The sequence below is a fragment of the Crotalus tigris genome, unplaced genomic scaffold (genome assembly GCF_016545835.1).
Source record: "Crotalus tigris isolate CLP2741 ecotype Arizona unplaced genomic scaffold, ASM1654583v1 scf7180000023608.1681014, whole genome shotgun sequence".
NCBI classification, from domain to species: Eukaryota; Metazoa; Chordata; class Lepidosauria; order Squamata; family Viperidae; genus Crotalus; species Crotalus tigris.
This window is the reverse complement of record NW_024100075.1, coordinates 271,516-292,047: the sequence shown is the minus strand read 5'-3', so window position 1 is coordinate 292,047 and position 20,532 is coordinate 271,516. Positions and strand designations below refer to the sequence as shown.

The 20,532-nt window shown below is 40.2% G+C and overlaps 1 protein-coding gene across 1 annotated transcript in view; it reads left to right on the top strand.

Annotated features, from left to right (window-relative positions):
- Positions 1–20,040, top strand: part of BCL2 (BCL2 apoptosis regulator) — a 136,243-nt gene extending 116,203 nt beyond the window's left edge. The window contains exon 4 of the mRNA XM_039319687.1: positions 14,919–20,040. Coding sequence (XP_039175621.1) covers positions 14,919–15,053 — 135 coding nt within the window. The 3' untranslated portion in view covers positions 15,054–20,040. The remainder of the gene's footprint in view (positions 1–14,918) is intronic.
- Positions 20,041–20,532: the final 492 nt, after the last annotated feature.

Sequence of the window (20,532 nt, the reverse complement as noted above, 5' to 3'; positions counted from 1 at the left end):
CATAGTGTCTATATACCAAGAGCAGCAGATTTGCTGAAGAAGCACTGGGATAGCCACTATCCTCCAATACAATGCTCTTACTACTTCATTTCTGTCAGTATTGACAGAACTCCTTCTTCATCTTATAATAGCTTCATTTGGGTAAGCCCAGATATCTGGCTGTGTCTCCACCCAGCTGTTTAAGTTTCAACGCATTGTGCTGTTTCTTAAATGCCCATAGGATTTGTTCCAAGATAAATCATTGCTTAGAGATGCATTGTGGGCAGCAGGAAAGATCTCTAGGGAAAAAAAGACGAGCTCTTTGAATTTTGCTTGATAAGACAGCAGCAATTAATGTGGGATTTTTCCCCATGTCACTGAAAGCAGCCTTTAAAAAAAAAACAATCAGGGGCCAGTCTAGTTCATTCTACAATGATTTGCAGTTGCTTTTTATATTTCTGGACTGGATTGTTTCCTAACCCTGCCTGAAAATTGAATTTGGGACTCTTTATATGGAAGGCAACTAAACTATAATCCTCTCCTAAAAAAAGTATTTTATAAAAAAAAATAGTTCGTTTGCAATTTTAAATATTAATAGAGAGTATGTAATTAAAAAAACGTAATGGGACTTACTCTTGAGAAGGAATACAGCAGACAAAAAAAAATGACACATTAGGATACAAAAGGTTCGGTATTAGGGTTTCCTTTTATATATCCCTTAATTGTATTGAGGTTTCCATGTTCATATGTTTTCTGTTTTCAGCAAATAAAATGTTTTGGAGGTTCAGTGGCAGAGTAGACCTAATAGGGAAAAATGATGTGATGAAATGGAGTTTTAAATGAGTTTATGGCCTAATGTAGGTAAATGGATTACTTAGGTGTTTAAGGATGGGGCACGGTTGGGACTGGCACATTAAGGAAGGTACAATATAGTACAATATGCTGAGATTTAAGACGTAAGGAATAACCCAAATCACAGATGCTGCTCTGTCTGCTGATAATACTGCCCTCTCTGACTAGATCTGTTCCATTCTATATTGTTTTTATTGCTCAATCTCAGAAAATTTCTATTAGGAATATGACACTGCACTGTGATTGCGCTTTTATTATTATTATTTTTAAATGGTTGTTGCTGTTGACTTATTTACAGGTCATTCTGCAATAATTGGTTCCAGAAATTTAACAGGGATATCAGTTTATGTTTTTCTTCTGTATGCCAAATTGCTGGAATGAGCTGAAACTTTGTCAGAGAGCTAGAATTTGCCTATCAAACATGTTTGGAAGGACTTTCTCCACTATCTTGTCTAATTTCTGAAAGAATAAAAAGAGTGAAATGACTTTTCTTTAGACCTTTTAGAGTTCTTTAGAGTTTTAGTTGGGTATCCAGTAGTTTAAAAAAAAAAAAAAAATTTTCGACTACATACCCTACTAAAACTCAGGGCAGGGGAGCCTTCAAAATTTTGCTCTAGCTTTGTCTTAGATCAGTGGTTCTCAACCTGTGGGTCGGGACCCCATTTGGGGTCGAACGACCATTTCACGGGGGTCGCCAAACAACGCAGTCCGCCATTTTTTTCCCCCTTTTCCTTAGCTGTGCTACTCCCTTTTATTCTATTGGCTTTTGAAAGCCAATAGAATAGCCTCTCTTGAATAGAGTCTAATTCTATTGGCTTTCAAAAGCCAATAGGAATTGTCCAGGCTGTCTCTGCCCTGCTGAGCCTGCCGAAAGTCCCATTCTGCAAACAGTGCTGCACCAGTTGAGTAGTCCTCGACTTACGACCGGTTGAGTAGTCCTCGACTTACGGTCGGTTGGGGGTCGCGGCATTAAAAAGGTTGAGAACCACTGTCTTAGATAGTAAAAGCTCTGCAGCATTAGGCCCTGGCCAGCAATAAACCTTGAATATATTTAATGAATAAACCTCATTCTTGCTGCTGCAGCAGCTTGCTGACAGCAACTCTGAATCCAAACTACTTTGGAGACATTTGACTTAATGGAGACTTTCAGTTCTCATTTCTTAAATTGCTCTGCAAATTAACTATTTTTATGGTCATTTGAAGGTAGCAAGTGCTGGCATTTTCTAAAATGTAAGAAGCAAGAGTTATCTGAATTTATTCAAGAGAAGAAAAATTCTTAGCTGCAGTTTTACATCAGGGATGGGGGAAAAAAATCCAAGTCAATACAGGTAGTCCTCAACTTACTACCACAATTGACCCCAACATTTTGGTTGCTCAGTGAGACATTTGTTAATTTGCCCCATTTTATGACTTTTTCCCCACAATTGTTAAATGACTACCATTTAACACTGTTAAGTGAAGCTGGCTTCCCCACTGAGTTTGCTTGTCAGAAGGTTGCAAAAGGTGATCCCATGACTCCGGGACACTTCAACCGTCATAAATATGAACCAGTTGCCAAGCATCCAAATTTTGATCACCTGACCATGGGGATACTGCAACGGTCATGTGACAAATGGTCGTAAGTCACTTTTTTCAATCCTGTTGTAACTTCAAACAATCACTAAATGAACTGTTGTAAGTCGAGGACTACCTGTACTTTATCATTGATAAAGAATTGTAATAACATGGCTTTTATTCATTGTGTGTGTGTGTGTGTGTGTGTGTGTGTGTGTGTGAGAGAGAGAGAGAGAGAGAGAGAGAGAGAGAGAGAGAGAGACCGTGTGTGTCTATTTCTGTGTGTTGTTGCTGTTAAATCTTTGGGGTTAACATCGATCCCACTGAGTGGATTTTCATCCTAGACAACCATGATTAACTGCTGATTTCTTAATGCTGTTGCAGCTGCTATCCTAGTGTCAGATATATAATCTCATTTTTGAGGTGGCTTTTCCAAGAGTGGAAACAAAAAGGGGGGAAAGAAAAAGAAAGAACAGCCTCCTCCCCCCCCACCACGGGAGCTGTCTTTTAGATATTGCAAAACAGTGTGTAAGTGAATTAAGTTGGAGACGCCAAGACTAATTGCTGTAACGTTTCCCAGGCGGGCTTGGTTTAGCCAGCATCAGACCAGAGTGGGGGGTTCTCAGACTGTCATAGAAGGATATTCACTGCCTCCCCACAACTCATAATCAAGAAATTTCAGCCTCTCCAAACAGTGCAGGTTCCTTGCTCTCATCTAGTAGCCCCGAAGTGTTATAGTGTTGCTTCCATGGAACAACAGCAACGCAGATTCCCTGGAGTAATGTAATCAGAAGCCACAGATATTTCTGAATTTCATTGGTCTCCCAGTCTGTCTCCTACTGCCGCTTGCACATGAAGCCTAAAGGTAGAAACTTATCGAAGGACTGCTCCACACTTCTTGTTCTGGATGCACAGAGGCATTAAACCTAGGAGTTTCCAATTATATGGATTGGCACCAATGTCCGTAGAGGATGGATAAAGAAAGGCAAGACGATGGTTACCACAATGTGCTCAAAGCCTCCCTCTTTTGTATGTAGGTCAATGTCCCATGCATGGACAAAGGGGCTTCTTCAGTCACCTTGTGGTTTTTATAAAAAGTCTTGCCTTTTTTTTATATCCTCCTTGTGGATGCCGTTTGAACTAGTACAAGTAGTCCTCAGCTTACGATCACAGTTAGGATCCGAATTTCTGTCGCTAAGCAAACATTCGTCAAGTGAGAGGCGTCCAATTTTATGACCATTTTTTTTGCCATGCTCGTTAGGCAGATCACTGCAGTTATTAAGTGAATCACATGGTTGTTAAATGAATCCGGCTCTTCCCCCCCCCTTGACTTTGCTCATCAGAAGCCAGCTGGGATGGTTGCAAATGGGGATCATATGACCCAGTGATCCCTCAACTGTAGTAAATTCATGCCAGTTGCCATGTGCCCAAATTTTGATCACATGACCATGGGGAACGCTGTGACGGTCGTAAGTGCAAGAACTGGCCACTTTTTTCAGTGCCATTGTAACATCAAGCAATCTGTAAATCAGGGACCAACCGATCTTCACTTTTTTAAAAAAGGCAATTATATAACATGGAACAAGTGGTATGTCTGGTTGGAGACTAGAAATAATAGAGGAGAATAAATATGGAAAGGTCAAAAGTGAAAATATGTGTATAATAATGTATAATAATAATAATATGAATTGTTCTTAATAAGAAGTAGAACATGAAGGAAGAAAAATGTAAATAAGAAATAACGGGGCAATAAGGACAAATATTCTAAAGAAGAATAAGGGGGGAAATGTAAATAATAGATTACCGTTACGCAATCGCTGTAAAAAAAAGGGAGAGGAGTATATATTGTGTGTGTATGTGTGTTATGTTTTGCTTTGTTTTGTTTTGTTTTGTTGGTTATAAATAAATAAATAAATAAATAAATAAGCAAAAGTTCAAAACAAGAAAATATTTTGTTGCTTAAATTTGCTAGCAATGCCCAGTAGAATGAAAAGCCACATTGAATCCTTACAAACAATCATCAAAGCTAGCCATTCAGAATCTGAGCTACAAAACAAATCAGTTGAAGGGAGACTAATTATTTTATGTGGAATCTCCACATTCTGAAATATTTTGAAAATCTATTTTTATCTAGTGTAGTTAAACTATGTAAAGTATGGTATGGTATGGTATGGTATGGTATGGTATGGTATGGTATGGTATGGTATGGTATGGTATGGCAGGGATCCCCAACCTGTGGGCCGCAGCCCGGTAGTGCACACTCCCTCATTTGTGCTAGTGCTGCGGCTGTGGGGTGCAAAAACGGGCCACCGCTGTGCCTCAGGGTGCAAAAATGGACACCACCGCATCATGGGGCACGGAAATGGACCACTGCCATGCTGTGGGACTCAAAAACGGGACACCACTGCACCATGGGGCACAAAAATGGGCCACCACCACACTGTGGGGTACAGAAACAAGGCACTGCACCACGCAAGAACAGGGCAGGGATGTTTGTGGTGCATGCGTGCTTGTGGCCCTGTGCACACACGCATGCACGCATGTAAAATGCTTCCCCCTCCCTTTTCCTCCGGTCCACCAACCGACAAAGGTTGGTGACCTCTGTGCTATGGTATGGTATGGTATGCCATTCCAAACCACTCTACTGTTTATTGCAATATTAGCTGGATATTTAAGAATGAACATAAATATCACATGTTTATTTCAAAACTGCCTATATTTTAGTAATTAAGATGTAATAAGTCATTTTTCTGCAAATGACAGAAGCACAAGGCACTATTTCAAGCAAACCATATTATAGAGATCTACCCTCATTTGCATACTTGGCATATATTTGCATGAAAACCTATGTAGGGCCATTGTTTGGAACGACATCACTAAACCCAGAGCAGTTGTACACACAACATTTTCACAAGATTTCAATGGACCAAGCAATAGTCTACTAAGCTGATTTATCCAATGTCGGTTTTGCGTCCAAGAATTCAGCATGGAAGTATGGAGCCACTTACGCATTTTATTCTTTTTAACGTATGAAATTTAGCAATATAAAATTATTGCCTTAATTTAGGGAGCAAACCTCTAGGGCACCCCCTCCAAAAAAAGGGGGATAAAATTGTCCAACCTTGAGTTTTCAAAGTAGCAGAATTGAATCAGGAAAGATGTCTTCAAGAAAATGTGGATATCTGCTGCCAGTCATACAGTCCTGGTCTACAGGTAGTCCTCATCTCACAACAGTTTGTTTAGTGATTGTTCAAAATTATAACAGCACTGAAGAAAGTGACTTAAGGACGTTTTTCACACTTACGACCATTGACGTATCTCCATGGTCACATGATCAAAATTATGACGTTTGGCAATTGACTCATATTTATGACTGTTGCAGTGTCCCGGGATCACGTCACCTTTTGCGACCTTCTGACAAGCAAAGTCAATGAGGAAGTTAGATTCACTTAACATGGTTACTAAACAACTGCAGGGATTCACTTAATAACTGTGTCAAGAAAGGTCATAAAATGGAGCAAAATCAATTAACAACTATCTCACTTAGCAACAGACGTTTTGGGCTTAATTGTGGTCGTATGTTGGGGAGTAGCTGTGTTTAGTCCAAGAGGACTCACCTTCCTGGGCCCTTTTTGTGCACTGCTTTTCTGAGTCTACAAGTTGCTAACAGAGACTTACAGTTTTAAAATGCAGCTGTGTTATAAAGCAATTAAAGACCGAGAAGACAAGCAATATGAAATAGACAGATATATATTCATGGGCGGGTAATAAGAACAAATGTACGAATCAGCTTTTTCTATATGAACATATGATCTGGGAGGGAAAGGTTTTCTCCTTCTCACACAGTCTAGTCACATGGATCACATTACACCCTGTTTCACCCATTTGGATTCATGGATGTGAATGTAAAGGTTGTATCACCCAATCCTTATGTGAGCTTCCGGAAAAGTTGGCATGAGCAGTGTTTGCTTGTGAATCATAGAGCAGGCAGCAAAAAAGAGTTACAAGGCGAGCGGTTGTGTTCTGTAGTAAAGTCTTGGAAGACTTGCCAGCTCTTCATTCAGCAGTGTGGTCAAAAAGGATATCCTGTTGGACCAGTGATAATGAGGGAAATAAAATCACTTCCTCACCATCTGTTTGATTCAGGTAGAAAAGAAAAAAAAAAAAGGAAGTCAGCTTCCTCTGGGTGTAAACTCTGTCCAACACCCACTCATAAATGCAAACTGCAGCACCGAGGAAACCATTTTATTTAACTTCGTCTCTAGTTTTTTATGTTTGGTGCGGATCTGTAACAGAGCACTGAAGTGCAGCTAATAGGTTGAGGCTTTGCAAACTGGGAGCTGCATTTTAGCCTGTGGTAGCAATCTGAGCACCAGTCATAAGACAAGGTATGAAACGGAGATTGGTCCATTGAGATAGCATCAGCTAGAAATGTCAGGGGCTAAGTTATATATAGAGGATACGCTCTACATTTTTAACGTAGTACTTCAGTCCTAAAGACATTTAGTAAATGCAATCTCACTCGACTTAAGCGCAACTTTTAAAGAAGCATGTCTATGCTGCTTTCTAAGTAACAAAATGCAGTCATTTGCTGTTGCCTTCTGGGGGTTTTTGACTTTCCAATCCACTCCAAAATCCTAGGATTTCCTGGTGGTTTCCCATCCCAGTAGAAATCAGGGCAGACTAACTTTTTTTAAGCTAATAACTTTGGCTAGGTACTGCCATCTATTGTGACTTATGTACCCACTTAGTAAAAAATATCAAGCACGTATCCAAGGCCTTTGACATGTTCAGATACAGGCCCTTTGAAGTAAGAACACATTAAATTGTGTTGGTATATGAAAGAGCTCGTGCAAATAATGAGGATTCTTTTGCGATCATTATTTAAATATGGCCTTGGGTATGCAATAGCCCTTTCAATGAACTTAAGAAATTTTAATAAATGGCATATGATCATAGTTTGCAACATGTCATGAAGAAAGGGATGGTGGGGTTTCCAATAAGGTTACTTTTAGGTCCATTCCACTTTCATTGCAACTGGATTGACTGATTATAAAATGGAGTCCTTTGTGCTCTCTGAGCTTGTTTGTTTGTTTTCCGACATTTCATTAACTGATTAGGTAAAATCGTAAGTATTAGTAAGTGTGGCTTGGCTCCCTGTTTATATACAGTAACTTGTTCTGTCAGTGTTGGTGGGAGTGTGGTTTTCTCTTTGGTAGTTCCTTGATTTGTGTACTATTTCCGGCTTGATAGTTTGTCTGGTGTTATCTGGGGGTAGGCTACTGAAAATGATGTGTTCTGGTCTTTTGTTTCCTTAACTTTTTTATTGTCTCTTTTGAATGGTATGTAAATGTGCTTTATCTCAGTGTGTAAGTTAATGGCTGATTTATCTGAATGTGAATCTTCTAGGAATTCCTTAGTATTTTTGGATTGGACTGGTTATTATAAAAGAAAAGGCTGACCCACAAAAGCCCATTCCTGCCTACATAACAGATACCCAATTAACACAGCACAGCTATAAAATGTTTACAGAGGCATTCTCACCACACATTTAATCTGGCTATTAAATTAACCCATTCTGAGAGTTCACACTAAGCATTGAACCATAAACTACCAAAACATGGCTGAGTTTGCACAAGGTAGTAAACCACAAAAAAATTAACCAAAGTTAATACTGATCAAATATATTATATTAGGCAAAAGGTCTTTATCTGAACCAGTTAAATGTATTTGTGAACACAACAAAGCCATCTAAGACACTAGGCTTACTTGGGGATTAGCTCTGTTGAATTTAATAAGACCTTACTGATTCTGCAGGATTCAGCTGAATATCTATACTATGAATCAGGCTGATGTTACTTTCATTGGACATATTTGTATCTCACATTATAACTGTGGCATTAATCCTTGCAGTAATGCTTCTGTAATGGCATTGTTGAAAAAGATTATAGCTTATATGCAGAGTGGCAGGTTTTTTTTATTATTAAGACCCCAATATCCATTACTCTTGGTATAAATGGACATCTGACCCCATAAATTTGTTTGGCTTTTCCACCTAAAAAATCTACTATTACTTATTCCGCATTTTATTTAACAGTTTTAACATTTGGGCAGCCATAGACAAGGGTTTGCTGTCACTCTTTTGCAATTATGAATAATAAATTCTTCCAGTTACTGCAAATCATCCAAAATCTACATAATATCTAGAGCTGCATTCTGCTAACATATAGCATATCCTTGATATAAAGATAACCTGATGTTGATTCCCTGGGATCTCTAAGAAATGAGATTGGAAAGCCTAAGGCCAGCGCCGGGCGCAACAGAGTTACTTTAAAGTAAAAGGGACCAATAATGTCATTTGATAGGAAGCAGCCTCAGAGGGTTTTTTTTATGACCAGCCTAAGAAGTCAGCATAATGAAACAATAACAGATTAGAATTTACTTGACTTTAGATGCTGGAGGTTTGCAGCTTCCCTTCCCAATCACCCTTCTCTGCTTCCAACCTCTGTTTTTGGCACTTTGTTGGTGTAATGCATAAAATACTATAAGTCGGGATGTTTGTTTAAATCAGGTTTCAGACTTAAACAAATAGTGACAGGCTGTTCAAACAAGCTTCGGAAATAAGTCTAATCAGGATGTGTGAGAAAGCACCGAAGAGGAAAGGAAGGACCCATAAAATATTTACTTCCAAATATATGGAGCAGCGGCCATAAGACAGACATTGATGCTTTTGTCGTCAATAGGAACAGTAATTTCCCATTGTGTATTTTCTGCCGATGTTTCTTAGGCATCGCCAGAATCCTGAGCTTTGACACTCTCTTTGTGTCAATACAGTGTGCATGCCTTAACACTAGGCACAAACCACACTTTTTTGTGATTGCGATTAATGGGACACAGAGGTGTCACAAAAATATTAAAATTAATGCTGCAATGAGTTCTCACTGAAGTAGGAATCTGGGAGTTAAAGCTTTTGTCCTCTCACTGCGAATTCATTTGAACGTAAAATTAGCCTGGCTTTTCTTTTTCATCAAGCTCTTCCACTTCCTGATCAGAACAAAGTGCTAAATGAAATTATCAAGGGGAAAAGTCTGTAGCAAGGGCACTGAAGTTCTGCACAATTTGCTTGTACTCCATATTGTACATTAGGGTATCAATATTAATGATTCAGGAAAGGGATGTAATATGAGGCATCTGTTAGCCAGATTATGCAGCAAACTCGATCCGTTTTGCAGCCCAGCAACAGAGCCACTGGATAGAAGATAGGCTGACTGGTCAAGTGATAAAAGAGCTATGCAGCAGTCCAGACTGAATTAAGAAAAGGTGCCTTGGAGCATTGCAAGGGTGCTCGCTTAGTACCTATCGTCAGTTCCTTTAAAAAACGGGGTCTTTTCCAAAGTTCACACAGCTGCAACACAATCCTAAGAGAGAAGAATTGGATTTAAGAAAGAGCTAGCAGGTGTTATGTGTACAATCCACAACCACCCCTAATTGCCTTTTCTTTGTCAAATCCAGATCATGTAGACGTGATGTGGATATGAAGAAGGGGGAAGGTATAGATAAGATGGACTTGTCAAATCAAATTGACCCTGCATCGACATAATAAAACAATACAATTTATGCTGCATCACAATTCCACAAATTCAGAGTCCAGAAGAGTAAGGCAAGACTTTCACATTTTTAAGCATTTAATTAAATTAGCATCAATAGAGCAAGTACACCCACCCACCCATTCACTCACTCAAACACATACACATATATATCTCACTCATTTTTACAAATAACTCAAAGGCAGCAAACATATCCAACACACCTTCCTCCTAGTTTTCCCACAACAACAACCCCATGAGGTGGGTTGGGCTGAGAGAGCGTGACTGGCCCAAAGTCACCCATTTGGCTTTCATGGCTAAAGTGGGACTTGAATTCAGGATCTCCCGCTTTAATGGCTAGGCTTGATCACTAGATTGACCAGACATCATTTGATTTGTGAACACTTTACTCTTGTCCTAGACTTGTATCAAGCTTTTCATCAAATAACTTGCATATGTAAACCAGTAAACTGGGAAAAGTGTAGCAAAACAGAAGGACAAGATTATAAGCAGCAAACAAAGGCAGCTTGAAAAAGGGGTATCTTAACTTCTCTGCAAAGAGTTAGCAATAGCACTTCGATTATATACCACTTCACAGTGCTTTACAGCCCTCTCTAAGCGGTTTACAGGGTCAGCATATTGCTCACAACAATCTGGGTCCTCATTTTACTGACCTCAGAAAGATGGAAGGATGAGTCAACCTTGAGCCGGTAAGAATCGAACCGCCAAACTGCAGGCAGCCAGCAGTCAGCAGAAGTAGCCTGCAGTACTGATTCTGACCCTGCACCACCACGGCTCATAGGACTTTGTAGAAGAACATACATAGTTCTGGGATGCCCATTGAAAAGTCCTTTTATTTATGGAAACCAATTTGACTTCATAATAACTAGAACCATGAAATGAAGTAGCTTTTACTCATTTCAGGAAAGCAGGAGTAGCAGGAATGTAAAGGAAGTTTGCATGGCTAGAACCAACTAAATGAAAAATCTTGTGGATTGATGTGAATGATGTGGTCTGTGATAGCTTACCGATATATATATATATATATATATATAAAGATCAGGGTCCTGGAAGAGATGCAGCTGCTTTAAAAAGTTAAGGATAGATACTACATTCATGCCCTTGCATTTCTGATGCACCTTGGAAGAATCAATTCTGAGTATCACTGTCTTTTTAAGTAGTAAACAAGCTGTAGAGAGACAATTCGGTATAGTGGTTAAGGTCAAAGCTAGACACCAGAAGACTGTGAAATCTAATGTAGGCCCACTTTAGGACAGAGCCAGTTGGCTGGCCTGGGCCAGTCACTTTCTCTCAGCCCTAGAAAAAAGGCAAGGGTAAACTACTTCCAGACAACCTGGCCAAGAAAAGAGTAAAAAATGTACTCAAAAAGGCTGTTCTACACAACAGTAACGAGGGTACACAATGTCATTTGTACCCATCTTTATCACAAGGCTGTGTATCACAAGACTATGTTGCCTGTTCATGATTCAGACATCAGAACATCAACATCGTAGATGGAAATAATTATGTAGTCATTCCTATAAGAATTTCCCACTTCGTACCATACCATAACTGCATTCAGTTAGATATCAAAGTAAATCACCTAGAACACAGGTCGGCAACCTGCGGCTCCGGAGCCGCATGCGGCTCTTTGAGCCTTCCCCTCTGGCTCCCAGCCTCCTCTGCCTTTGCAGAGAGAGAGATAGAGACAGAGAGAGGCAATTGCGCTTCCCTGCTTCTCTCTCTCTCTCTCTCTCTCTCTGTGTGTGTGTGTGTGTGTGTGTTTTTGTGTGTGTGTATGTGTAAAAGAGAGTGTACTCACAGTGTTCTCCGAGGAGCTGAAAAGCTTTCTGGGCGGAGCTCCTCCCTTTGCTGCGTCTCTGCAGGAAGCAGGAAGGGCAGGAGAGAGCTAGCTAGCCCAGCTAGGCTGACTCAGGAATTCTGGGAGTTGAAGTCCATGAGTCATGAAAGAGACGAGATGGCTTACCCCTGATCTTGTTGGACAATAGCTTGAAGCTTGCCAGGTGAGCAGCAGATAGGAGGGAGGGGAGAAAGAGAGAGAGAGAAAGAGAGAGGGAGGGAGGGAGGGAGAGAGAGGGGGGGGGGAAGAGGAGTGGCAGACCAAGGGCAGATAGAGAGGGAGGGAGGGAGAGAGACAGAGAGAGAGAGAGCGAGAGAGACCCTTTTGACATCTAAAATGAAGATAACACTGCATATATCCTTTTTTTAACCTGTGTGTGTATGTAATTTTATTCTCTTAAAGCATTGTCTTGGTGATCATTGTTTTAATAGTGTGGATATTCCCAAGAGTCATATTTTTACTTTTTTTTAGTGTGTGTGTGTGTGTGTGTGTGTGTGTGTGTGTGTGTGTACATACATACATACATACACACACACACGCGCGCGCGCACACACACACACACCTATAATAAAGGTAAAAAAGGATATATGCAGTGTTATCTTCATTTTAGATATCAAAAGGGTTTTGCGGCTCCCGGTGTTTTGTTTTTGGTGGGAAACGGGTCCAAGTGGCTCTTTGAGTGTTTTGGGTTGCCTACCCCTGACCTAGAATAATTAAGGGCACAGTAAACCTTGCAGCTACTAAGCAGCGTGTCCCTTTTTCGCCATGGTAGAATGCAGACGGTTGGCTAAGGAGATGCTGGAATTTGGTTCGGGCAGTTTGGATCATACTTTATACAAATATAAGTGGCCTGAACCCTGTTATTTCCCAGCAAGCATGTAGCTTGGATTGCGTATCTCTCGTATAACCAGCCCTCAAGCTTTGAAAGGTACAGGGATGCCCTTGACAATATATAAAATGTAGTGTTATTTTAGAATACTAAAGCTTTGCCCATGCTGTTTCCCGATGTCTTGAAAAGCAAGCGTAAAGAAAGATGTTTAACTTTGAACTGTCATTGGTAGAAATCTTTACTTAAAAATCGCTAGAGAGATTGTACATCGACGCTACAAATAAGGAAATGTAGGTACTTTTGATTTCCAGTTCATTTTAGTGGTATTAAGAGCTCCCGGTTGTGCTGAGAAAGGAATGATGGTTTCCTTTCCTTTCCCTTCCCGACCCCCCCCCCCAAGAAAAAAACAGAATATTAGCTAGACTGCTTATTTGCTTCCCCTTTTGGGAAGATAAATTTTAAAAATTATCTGTTTCTTTATGTAAGCATTTCTCCTTCAGATTTTAATTCACTAGCTTTTGAACTGCATGGCGTAAGAAGGATGATGCGCCATCTTGTGTCCTTTGTTAAATGTGCCAGCAGGAATAATTGCTTGCTTAGGCATTTAGCCGAGTTGATGAAACTTGTAGCATGCTCATCTTCAGAGCAGCTGTCACTTCTAAAAGCTATTGATGTTTCTCTCGATTAGGAGAGTGGGCAAAGGAGAAGGAGTTGTGCAACTAAACTGGGGAGAAGATTTATTCTCATCATTTGTTTTTATTATCTTGCCAGTAAGGCACATTCTCAAGGCTCCTTGCATTACCTGAGTAGCAAAGCTGCTCAGAGGGCTAAACCAGAACTCAGATGTGGGAATAGTTATTGGCTTTAATCCCCAAAGGCAAACTTGCATTTTTGTGTCCACTTGGGTAGATACAATAACATTTTGGTGGCAACAGCAGCAGCTAAGAATGTCTGGTTTCAAGAAGGCATTGCTGTTGGATGACAAGCGTGACTTGGAAAAAGAGGTGATTCCAGAGAACCTATCTGGGGGAGTGGAAGGTTTAGAAAAGCTATACAATATAGAGCAGGGATGTCAAACTCAATTTCATTGAGGGCCACATCAGCATTGCGGTTGCCCTCGGGCGGCCGGGTGGGTGTGGCCAAAGTGGGTGCAGCCTACTGGATGGGCATGGATATAGTGGGTGTGGCCTACTGGGTGGGCATGGCCAGCTCTACATCGTTCGTGTCAAGGGGGCCTGTGGGGGCCTGGGCAGAAGTGGGACAGATCTGAGGGTCTTTGGCCGAAGGGGGTGGGACCGGAGCAAGCACCAAGGCATGGTCCATTTCTTCATTCCTCACAAAGAGTGATACCTCCCCTGCATGCACCCAGGGGTGGGGCCGACGCGACAGGGGCTGGTTCCTCGCTGTTTCCAGATGGTCTTGTGGAACTAAAACTGAATGCGTTTCAGCATAGATGGCCACCACAAAATTGTACATTGGCTCCCGGCCAGCCTGGGCCAGGGCCAAGGCAGAGGGGGCCGTTCCCTCACTGTTTCCAGGATGGCTTCGCAGGCCACATGAAACCACTTCACGGGCCTCATCCAGCCCCCCGGGCCTTGTGTTTGACATGTCTGATATAGAGGATTTTTTTTTTTTTTGCTTCAGAGGATTTGTGTGGAATAAACATTGGAAACTAAATTTTAAGCAGATTATTGTGCCAGCTTCATTGTCCAATGGAAGCATAGAAACCTAATAGATGACTTCTTCCTCTTCCTCCCCTTCCTCTTACCCTTCCAGATATTGGATACCTGGCAACTGCCTGGATAAGTCCCTGCAGTTTTCTTGATAAGATTTCAGAATTGGTTTCCCTTGCCTCTTCCCTAGGGCTGAGAGAGTGTGACTGGCCCAAGATCACCAACCAGCTGGCCCAAGAATCACTTGCTTAAGTTAGGACTAGAATTTTAATGGTCTCCTGGGTTCTAGCTAGCGCCTTAACTACTAGACCAAACTGGCCCTTATTGTATTGCTTGACAGTTATGAATACCAATGGCTCAATCTTAGCTAAAAGGCAGGTGATTTTTCTGGTGCACCTAGTAGAGTTTCTTCCCCAAATGAAGAGATTCCTCCAGGAATGAGAGTGAAAGGGTCGTAGGTTGATACTGGTTTGTAGGCTGGTTTGGTTTTAGTGGTTGCAAATACTAACTATGCCTGTTAATGTTTGATAGCATGTGCTGTCCTGTGTTTCTCATCATTTTCTCTATCCTTTTCTTTTACACAGGATGCTTTTGTGGAGCTGTACAGCAACAACATCAGGCCTTTGTTTGATTTGTCATGGCTGCCTCTGAAGACGATCCTTAGTCTGGCAGTGGTGGGCGCCTGCATCACCCTAGGGGCTTACCTGGGACACACGTGACTTTGGACTTCATCCAACTGGTGATGGACTGATGGGAAATCTTGGTTTCAAAAACTGAAAAAAGAGGAGTGTTGAAAGAAGAAAATAATATGAGGTGTTTTTTTTCCCCCTGGTCAAATAATGCTATTATTTTATGAGCCAATTATCTTTCTATATATGTGTTCGGGTGTGTTTGGGTGTACACAGGCACAAACATGTGTGCATATATTTACACACGCACACACACACACACACATATTTGTGTGTAAACATAAATGCACACACATACACACACGCATATATATCTGCTATTACTGCCAAAGGGAATATTCATTTATTTTTTACATTGCAGAAGAGTTATTTATTAAAAATATTTTACATTTAACCCACTATTTTCCTAAAATTCTGGAACACAAGCATTGTATATTTTTTAATGAAGATTCCAAAGATCTTCGGCTTCCTTCTAAAGCATCATTCAACAGACTGTTTTATTACGATAGGCTGAAGAGCTGTAGGTATAAGAGACATACACGGCCCTTAGGGAGAGTGATGATCCAGTGACATAATTTTGTAGGTAAGATTTTAGAGCTGCCTATGAATATAGGGTGACCTAAAAAGGCAACAGGATGAGAAGACAATGATTTGGTGGTTCAACATGGTATCTATTCAGAATAAGAAATAATGCCAGATTCAGGCCAGTATTAAGACCGTATGGTTCAATCCTCTGTCCCTACAGCCAACAGCTGTTTTTGGAAAAATGCCCAGCAGAACAACAGCTGGAAATAGTGATTCATGCAGTATTTTGTTACACGAGTGCTGTGCCATTACATACCACAATTGGCCATCATTATAAGGAAGCTATTTGTGGGTCCTCAAACTGTGATTTAAAAGGCTGAAATGAAATACATTGGAATGGGCAGAAACAGTTTCATTAAATATTTCATCTGTAAAATTGCCGTTTTGTGCAATTATCAGGAAACCAAAAGTGCCTGTGCCTGCCTTGCAGAACTGGAGCCTCAAAGTCAGTCATGGCTCACATTCCCAGTAGAGTGAGGGTTTACTCGCAACAGAGCCTGCCTTATACTTGGTTAATTTTTCTTAGGGTCTTAAATGCAATTCTCTTTGTTAATTAGTAACATCTCAAAGTCAAAATTAGGCTCAAGGTTCATTTGGCCAGAAGAAGCAATCAGCTGGCAGAGATTAGGTTTGACTTCCACTTTGTATCAAAATTAGCACCCAAATTGCATTCTTAGCCCTGTGCCTGCCCCAGATTGGAAGTGTATTTGCCTCAGAAGTGATGCACACTGTTTATTCCTTCAGATGTCTTCGAAAGAAAAGAAGATAAAGAAATGGTCCAACGTCTCCATCTGGTATGACTCATAGACATTGAACCCGTTCAGATGCCAAGTGTTTTTGCATGGAAATCTGGAAAGGAAAGGGAGTGGAAAATTTGTTACAATAACTTTAAGCAAAATGAGCATAAAACACTCCACACGTACACTTAGGTTCTTTGATTACAAATATCTAGGTGGCTTACAGGCAGTGCTGCTGGCACCTTAACTCAACATCATCAGGCATCCACCCAGGTTTTATGTTGAAAGTGTCCCACCTCAAACATCTGAGCACCTCTCACTTGTTTACTGTTCCTTTGAATTCATCTATTGTCCAAAGAATACAAGTACCAATGAAGCAAAGAGAAGTTGTAGCTGCCTCCTGTTATCTTGACTTCTCCTTCTGGCCCTTGCTTCAAATTAGGCTCAGATGGAGAAGACGAATAAATGAGGCAGTGGTGACAAAGATCCTGAGCCTTCCCAAGTGTGTGGGCTTACTGGGCATTATACCCCTAAACCCCCGAAATAAAAAGTTGGCAATATTTAAAAATGTAACCAAGAATGCAGTGGACTCCGTTCATGAAGTTGTTTAACAGCAGCATAGATATTGATTTGTTGGACTGCCTGAACTGGACTTAGTCACCAAAGAAGGAAAATTGTCAGGATGATTACATTCAGATCTGGCTGTCACTTGGACAAAAGCAGCTGTAGTGGTGGATTGTTCCATCTTGACAGAACTGCAGTTCAGTAGTGCACTGTTCCATCTTAACAGAACTGCAGCAGTCCATTTATATCACCAGATTAAATAACTGGCCACAGTGAAAAGCAACGTGTGTGCACAGCTTGGATTTCTGCAGTTGTTCCGGACTTTGCTGTTGGGTTCAACACTGGAGAGCCTCTGCAATGCTTTGATTAGCTTAGCTTGCAAAGGTGTTTGGGATGCTGCAGAGGAAAGATTCAACAAGCTCAAAGATGCCAACCTTACCATTTGTTCCTTGGATCCTAGGCAACGTATTTCAGATTTGTGTGTGAGATATTACATGAAGGGCATAATAGATTCCAGGATGAAAATCAAGATTGAAAGGATCAAAAGGTTAAATTAAATGGGATGGACATATTTGATGTGAATGAATTTTTATCTTGTTTATTTTTTTAAAGCGTTTCCTTTCCATTTTTTTAAAAAATGACTGCAAAACTGTAAAGTAGAAGTTATGAAATAATATTAATTCAGTAATAAAATGTCTGGACTGAAATACAGTCATCAAAAGCTTTGTACTCAAAAGAATGTAGCAAAATAATTAACAGATACAACATTATGTAAGAAGTGAAATAACTTGATTTTGTGGCATTATATGCAAAAAAAAAAACCCATAAAAAACTAATGAGGTCAGCCTTCTCTAACCTGGTACTTGTTAACATGGGTTAGATAACGTAATCACCTTCAGAGTTCCTACTGACTAGAAGGCCAGCATGTAAGCTTAATAAAGAATAACCAGCTTCCATTGATGTGCTGCTTAGTGATTGTAGTTGTAATTCCAAAACAAGGGTTGGGCACCAAGCTAGAAAGGCTGATGTCAGAAATGTAGTACTTTTAAACTTAAAATGTAGTTGAGTCTTCCCCAACTTGATGCATTCCAAATGTATTGGATCCCCCATAATCAAAGGGGATTCTGGGAGTTGAAGCCCCATCACATCTGAAGAACACCAGGATGGGGAAGGCTGCTGTGATTCATACCATGTTTTTAAAGCTGCTTTAAAATGTAAATGGGCCAAGTCCATCAGAAAGCCACCTTTTCTCAGCTTCTTCTCCTGCCAATGGAGCGTGCACATGAGAACTTTCTGGTAGGCTGAGCCCAGGGTTTTTATGCATGTTAACGTGGCTATAGCTACTATATACAATTATGGCCTTTGCATCCAGCATTTCAAGAGCAACAGTGAAACGAGCTCTTTCATTTCGTAGCAGAAAGAAACATATAGAGATGTGCGACTGAATTCTAATTTCTAGATACTGGGCAATGTGTATTACAGCTTTACTTTATTTAGCTTTGCTAAACCTAAAATGTGTTTATTAACATATATTAAAATTGTAGATTTATAAATAGCAATTTTGTCTAAGTCAGGTGCATTTAGATTCTGTAGAATTTCAGGCATTTAAACTGTGCCTAAAAACGACTGGAATGTCCAAAGAATCAAAACATACAGTATAAGAAAACCACACAACGTTTTTCCAACTAGCCTTCAGTCAAAATATTTGGTGTAGAGAAGGAATGCCATAAAAGCTGTGCCTTTGCATTCCACAAACAAGCTTCAGGTCACTGAAACTCCAAGATGCAGTGATTCACATCAGTGCTTCATGCTAAAGCTTTACCAAAGAACTGGTTCGCATATGCTACTTGCTACATGATTTCTCATTACTTGGTTCCTCAGCATTTAACAACCATTAATCTAAACTGAGACTAACTCTTCCAACTGGCATATGGAAAATTGTGAATGCAGTCTTACGCTCTTCGGTGTAAGAGTTCTCATACTGGAAAATATGAATACAATTAATTTGTGGTACACGTCACAGTCAATTAGTAATAAACATGTATGTTTGAACCAGGTTCCTTAATACAACCCCTTGAGCAACCAAGTCTTAGGATGCTGTCCAGAAGCTTGAAGAGAATGACAAAAAATAATGTGTGTTCAGTGCTGCATCAGAGGCTACATGCTTTTAAATATGTCATGGACAAACATGGGGCAAGGAAAGAGATGGATCTAAGCTACAGTAACAAGTAACTGCCCTACCCTTCTAACTATTGCATGAAAGTCATTACAAATGAGATAACTGAAATACTTTGATGTATCCACCCTTTCAAGAAACTGTTTAATTAGTGTGGCTAGAATAGAAATGTGGGAATATCCATCATCTATAGCAGAGGCCTCTTCAAACTTGGCAACTTTAAGACTTGTGGACTTCAACTCTCAGAATTCGTCAGCCAGCATGCGATGACTGAGGAATTCTGGGAGTTGAAGTCCACAAGTCCTAAAGTTGCCAAGTTTGAAGAGGTCTCCTGTTCTGTTGAATAGGGCAGAATAATAATGCTCCCCCAAAAGGTTGTGCAAGCATCTCAGCAAAACGGCTTGTGGGATAAGAGAGCATGGAACATTCTCAGCACATTCTCTTCTTAATTTCCAGATTCCTCTTCTTAAAAGATTGTACTACAGGTCTCATGCACCATCAGTAAGAACAGAGTGTTTTTGAATGAAATGTTTACATTGTCAAAATAGAACGCTATCGGAGCTAGGAATGGCTATGCTGCTAGAAAATAGTAATTATTGGAACAAAGTTAATTTTCTTGTATTGCCAATGCTGAGATTGTTTTTCAAAATTGCTTCACATTGCAGGCATGTAAATAGATGCTATTGCTGGATGTTTTCCTGTTGTTTTTGCCCCCTTGGGCTTCTTGGTATCCTAAGAGTCTATATACCAGAGGAGTCCAAATGGCTGTCAATAGTCTCTGTCTTTAGTAGATGGCCAGTAGTGTGTACTCCACTTCCCACCCCTTGATTGCTGCAATTGTATAATACTGTGGCTGCACTAGCTATAAGGATTGTTAATATTGATACTGTACTATTCAAGTTGAACGTATTTTAGAGATGTTAAATGTACATAAAAGCTTGATTTTGCCTATCTTCTCAGTTGTTTCACCATGATCTTTCCTGTTTTTCTTTGGTACTTTGTTTTGATTTAAGGGGAAAATCCTGCAAAACACAGCTTTTAGAGCTGAAAATGATGTAATATTATACAGATATTTTCATCTGCTTATGCTTTGCAATTTTCAACCCATTTCCCTCCCATCTCATCTTGTGGAGTATTTCACATTGTGTCTGGAAAACAGAAACTCAACCTCTAGTCTTATGTCCAGTTACTGATGTAAAAGTCTTGTTGAACTAAACTTCTTAAGGGTTGAATAGAATTGTGCTGACAGCCATTCTTTCCAGGATAAATTATGGGCTCATGGCAAGGCTGAGATTTGCACTTGAGTTTTTTGATTACAGTATTCATCTACTCAGCCATACTGTAGTAATAGCTTAGGATAGGAGCGCTTAAGTCATGGAACTGCGATTCCTCTTTCATATGAAAGTAAAACTGCACCAATAAGCAACATTAAGCAATGAATGTTTTG